Here is a 6,052-nt window from a genome sequence, read left to right on the forward strand (position 1 = left end):
GGAAAACAGGCTGCCCTATGGTGTAGGGGCCCCACCCAGGATGGTCTGGAATACTGTAGAAGGAATTTCTCCAAGTATAGTGCCCTAACTTCTGCATCAGACCACTTAGCGCTTGTCAGCAATGCAGATTCCTGGGCTTCAGCCAGGAATGCTGATTTGGAATGTCTCCAGGGGACCCCAGGAATGTGTAGGTGATTCTTCACACACTAAAGTTTGAAGAGACCTTAGGTAGGGCATTCAGCTGATAACTGAAAGAATGGAGGTTTAAGTCCACCCACAGGCACCTCGGAAGAAAGACCTGGAGATCTACTTCTGAAAAATCAGTCACCGAAAACCTTATGGAGCACAGTTCTCCTCTGATGCACATGAATCACCATGAACAGAAATAGACTCGACAGAGACTGGTTAAGGCTTGAGAAGAGCTGAGTTAATGTTTTGAGTGGGGAGTTTATTTAACACTAAGACTCTACGACACTTAAGGATGAGAAGATTTCATGCGGGAAGCGTCATGGTTCTGTACAATAAGCCTGGGACTGGGAATCACAAGGTCAGTGGTTTGAGTTCACCAGTTGTTCTGTGGGAGAAAGATGAGACTTTCTGTTCCTGCAAAGATTTAAAAAACCTTGGAAGCCATATGCAGGATTGCTAGGAGTGAGGACTGACTTGACAGCACTTAACAACAGAGATTTGATCCAGAATCTTGGTGTCATGCTGTACGATAAACACTGGATCGCTAACCAAAAGGTCAGTGTTTCAAACTCACTAGCCACTCTTCAGAAACCCTACACATGGTTGTTGCCATGACTCGAAACTGACTTGATGGCACTTAACAACAAGATTCCATTCCATCCTGACAATCTTAAAAGGGTACTTTTATTTTCTTCATCCGTTTTTCGAAATGTTTATTTTCAAAAAGCCCAATTCTCCTTCACATCCATTACTCCCCCAATTAAGTATTCTCTGTGTCAAGTCTGACCCCACCTGCAAACCCCGCCCACAGGTTGCAATTATTAAGCATCCTTTTTTATAAGAGGAAGCCTCCTTTCCATACTGTGCCCTGACCTGCCTTGCTCCTGGTGAGGGCCTGGATGCATTTTTAAAAAATAAAGATGTGAAGAGAGAGGACTAGGCTCCTGGCCTTTGCCATTACATCTGTCGCAGTCTTCTGGGGGTCAGGAGGAGGCCTCCGCGGACAGCTGGGGCTCGAGGGACTGACGGGGCTGGGGCAGAGATGGGAGGACCTGGGCGTGGTCATCTACAGGTGCAGCTGGTGCCACATGGCGATCTGCCGGCGTGGGTTCTTGAGCATCTCCTCCCAATGGCCACGCTCAGAGCCCGATGCATGCAGGCCCAGGCTGCACTGCCCAAGCGTGCGACTCTGGCCCTCCTCGTCCTGAGCCAGCACTTCCAGCTCCACTCTGGACGCTTGCAGCAGGTCATCCGGCAGCTCGAACATGATCATCTCGTTCCACACGGGATTGATCTTGTGCTTGGCCCGTTTAGTCTGCTTCTTTTTCAGCTTCTGAGCCTGGTGTTTCAAGGTCACCTTGACAGAGACGTCTGAGAAGGGGCAGGGAAGAGACAGAGAGAAGAGCTGTGAGTTGCGGGGGGTGGGGGGGTGTTGACTAGTGGCTGGAGAGACAGACACCCTCTCCACGTCCCACCACCACTACCACTAGGTCATGCATTCATTCAATCAGCAATGGTTCAAACCCACCAGCTGCTCAAAGGGAGAAAGATGAAGCTATCTGCTCCCATAAAGACTTACAGTTTCAGAAAACTGTAAGACTCAGTTCTACACTACTCTATAGAGTAGCTATGGGTTGGAAATGACTCAACGGATGTGGTTTTTTTGGACCATGTGCCCAAGGAGCCCTGGTGGGGCAGCGGTTAACTGAAAGGTTAGTAGTACAAACCTATGAGGCATTCACAGGAGACAAGACCTGGAAGTTTGCTCCCACAAAAATTCTAGCCTAGGAAATCCTTTGGGACAGTTCTATTCTGTCAAAATCAACTTAATGGCACCAAACAACAACAATAACATATGCCAAGTACTAGTCTCGACATGGGAATATGTAAAAAAGTTCCTGCCTCCATAGAACTTACATTCAAATATGGAAAACAGACTAATAAACATTACCTAAGGCTGTACAGGGTCGCTATGGGTCGGACCCGACTCGATGGCACTTAACAACAACAACAACAACAAGGCTGAGAATGAGGGGGCCAGGATTAGGGTCTTGGATGGGCCCATCAACCGTCTGTCAGTTTGTCCCACTGTGGTGGTTTGCGTGCATCTATGATGCTGGAAGTTGTACCACGGGAACTCTAAATACCATCAGGCTCAGCCCTGGTGGACAAGTTTCAGCAGAGCTTCAGACTAAGACAGACCAGGAAGAAAGGCCTGGTGATTGACTTCTGAAAATTGGCCAACCCTGTGAGTCGTAACAGCATATTATCTAGTACAGTCCTGGAAAATGAGGCCCAGGGCTTAGGATGCAACAATGAACTCAAGTGTGGTGACAAGCAAGAGGATGGCATGGGACCAGGCAGCATTCTGTTTTGCTGAACATGTGGTCATCCTGTGAGCTGACTGACTGGACAGCAGGCCACCAGGAAACCAAATTTTGCCAGGATCCCTTCCATACAACTTCATATTCCCACACCAATCCAGCCCCATGGCCATGGCACAGGTATCCTGCAATGGATGTTAGTTAAACTGAGACCAGAAAATAGAGGTACTCCCAGAGCTTCACCATCACCATGTCTCCATCTAAGTTGCTGTTTTTCCTATTAGACTGAAAGGCAGTTATTCGAACAAAACATGGGAACACTGTATGGTTTAAAATTAGGAAAGCTGTGCGCCAAGGTTGTATTCTTTCACCATACTTATTCAATCTGTATGCTGAGCACATAATCAGAGACGCTGGATTATTTGAAGAAAAATGTGGCATCAGGATTGGAGGAAGACTCATTAACAACCTGCGATATGCAGATGATACAACCTTACTTGCTTAAGAGGGCTTAAAACACTTATTGATGAAGATCAAAGACTACAGCCTTAAGTATGGGTTGCACCTCAATGTAAAGAAAACAAAAATCTTCACCACCGGACTAATAAACAACATCCATATAAATGGAGAAAAGATTGAAGTTGTCAAAGACTTCATTTTTCTCAAATCAACCATCAACACTCATGGAATCAGCAGTCAGGAAATCAAATGAAGTATTGCATTGGGCAAATCTCTACAAAAGACCCCTTTAAAGTGTTCAAGAGCAAAAATGTCAGTTTGAGGTCTAAGGTGCACTGGACCCAAGCCATGTTATTTTCAATAACTCATATGAGAATATTAAAATTACCATAGACTGCCAAAAGAAGAAACCAATCTGTGTTGGAATAAGTACAGACAGAATGAGATACATACTTGGGACATATTGCCAGGAGGGACCAGTCCCTGGAGAAGGACATCATGCTTGGTAAAGTGAAGAGTCAGAGAAAAAAAGGAAGACCACCAACTAGATGGACTGGCACAGTGGCAGCAGCAATGGGCTCAAATGTAGCAACGATTGTGAGGTTGGAGCAGGATCTGACAGCATTTCGTTCTGTTGTGCACACAGTCACTATGAATCAGTACTGACTTGATTGCACCTAACAACAACAACATTATTTCCTGCTGGCTGACTGAGTTCTTCTTACTTATTCTTTTGATTTACAACCTTGGAACCCTATATAGGGTTGCTATGAGTCTAAATCAACTCCATGGCACCTAACAACATCAACGAATGTTTTGATAAGTTTTCTTTAAGAATTCCAACTTCATGTGGAGGGTGAAGACAGACTGCGTTGGCCCCTGTTATGGTTGGGGCTGTTTCAACTTGACTAGGCTAGGATTTCCAGAGGTTTAATAGTTGAGATGTGCTTATTCCTATGGTGATGAAACCTAGTACAGGAATTGTTACCTCTATAATGAGTGGCTATGAGCAGCCAATCAATTAAAAGAATGTTTCCTTGGGGGTGTGGCCTGCTCCTAACATAATGGGCACACAGGAAAGATCTATCTTCCACTGGAGACCTGGGACTCTACAATTGTAAGCCATTTCCTTGACAATAAACTTCTCTCTATAGATAGATAGATAGATAGATAGATAGATAGAGAGATAGATAGATATACATGTATGTGTTTCGCTGGTTTTGCTTTTCTAGAAAACCCGGCCTAAGACAGACCCCATAGACACTACACCCACAAAACAATCCCCCCTGAAAATCCATCAGCAGGGCACCAGACAAGCTTTCATGTAATAACATTATAAGGCTCAAAACCGGGATTGTAAATATTCATTAGTCAAGGTTTCTGAAGCTAATGTGAGAATAATTACTGCTCTGTATTTATTGCTATCATTATCACCCCTGGGTGGTTAGCTTGTTATTCCAGCAGAGATATTTGAAAGACAAAGTGGTATGCAGTGATGGTCATGGTGGGGGCTATAAAAAAAAAAAAAAAAAAAGCAAGCGAAAGGGGGTTCTGGGGGTGGGGGAAGAAGAAGAACTGAACTCTGACCTCTGGCTCAGAAAGCCATCAGCAAGAATAGCTCTTTTGATTTCATACACCCAGGGTCTTTTACTCATGGATACTGAACATAGTGCCAATTGCTTGTCTATTTCTCTTGTAAGCATGTGGCTCTGGCAGCTAACTGATGCTGCTTACCTGGTCTGACAAGACTTGGGATGTAAGCTGGTTAGCCCGAAAGAAAAACTGAGGTTTCCAGATGTTGTTGTTAGGTGCCATGGAGTCAGTTCTGATTCATAGCAACGCTATGCACAACAGAACGAAGCACTGCCTGATCCTCCTCCACCCTCACAATCATTGCTACACTTGAGCTCACTGCTGCAGCCATTGTGTCAATCCATCTCTTTGGGGGGGGCGGGGAAGGGGGCAGGTCTTCCTCTTTTTCACTGATCATCCATTTTACCAAGCATGATGTCCTTCTCTTGGGACTGGTCCCTACTGATAACAAGTCTGAAGTGTGAGACAAAGTCTGGCCATCCTGGCTTCTAAGGAGCATTCTGGTTGTACTTCTTGAAACATAGATTTGTTCTTCTGGCAGTCCACAGTGCTTTCAACATTCTTTTCTGCAACCCAAACTCAAGTTCATCCATTCTATGGAAAAGGCTGATTTAAGAATGTGCCAGGCAGATGCCCTGAACCTCAAGCATCAGCCACATGCCCACACACCTCCTTCCATTCCTTACCTTCATCTGGGTGAGGCGATGGCAGACTGACAAAGACCCAGAAGAAAGAAGAGTGCAGGTTGGGTATGGGGTAGAGTGATGACTAGCTGAGACAGAAAAGGAGAACCCGGGCTTTCTGCCACCCACTAGTGAGGTGGAACCAGTCAGGTGTGGGGGACAAGGGTGGGTCTAGTTTCCCTACAGTATTCCTGTAGGCGATATTCATGGCGATCATCTGACCCTTGGCCTCCTGTGGGTCATGGTTATGGCTGATTTTACACCTGGTGGACCACAAAGGACAAGAGCCCCCGGCACTTCACATACCTGGTCATTGGTAGATGGGACTGGCCCAGTAGTAAATGAAAGTAATCACTTCTGAGACATAAAAGGTACAGATTAGGGACAGAAGCAAGGAAGCAAACATAGATGAGGGAAGGCAGATGCCATGTCACATGAAGATCTCTGAGTAACCGAGGAACAGAAGCTGCAGAGACAAGAACCGTTTTAATAGAAAACCTTCTATTGGAGCCAGTGCACTGAATTCAGGCTGCTAACCTCCTAAACCACCACAAGTCTGTCAAAACACTCAAAGGGAAGAACATACTCTGCATGTCTCAAGTTGAGAGAATTAAAGAAAAAAATTCAAGCCTCAAGTTGGAATATTGAAGGAATCTATGGGCAAACTATTGAATGATGCAGGAAGCATGGAAAGAAGACAGAAGGAATACACACTATACCAAAAATAATTGGTTGAACAAACAAGATGGCGGATCGGGTGGACGTATAGCAGAGAGCTCCGCCAACAACAACACAGAATACCCG

At 45.4% G+C, this 6,052-nt stretch overlaps 1 protein-coding gene across 1 annotated transcript in view; it reads right to left on the bottom strand.

The window, feature by feature from the left end:
• Positions 1–1,229: 1,229 nt before the first annotated feature.
• SYT13 (synaptotagmin XIII) overlaps positions 1,230–6,052 on the bottom strand; it is an 80,901-nt gene continuing 76,078 nt past the window's right edge. The window contains exon 6 of the mRNA XM_006865039.1: positions 1,230–1,560. Coding sequence (XP_006865101.1) covers positions 1,256–1,560 — 305 coding nt within the window. The 3' untranslated portion in view covers positions 1,230–1,255. The remainder of the gene's footprint in view (positions 1,561–6,052) is intronic.

Source organism: Chrysochloris asiatica, unplaced genomic scaffold (assembly GCF_000296735.1).
Source record: "Chrysochloris asiatica unplaced genomic scaffold, ChrAsi1.0 scaffold00075, whole genome shotgun sequence".
In the NCBI taxonomy this organism is placed as follows: domain Eukaryota; kingdom Metazoa; phylum Chordata; class Mammalia; order Afrosoricida; family Chrysochloridae; genus Chrysochloris; species Chrysochloris asiatica.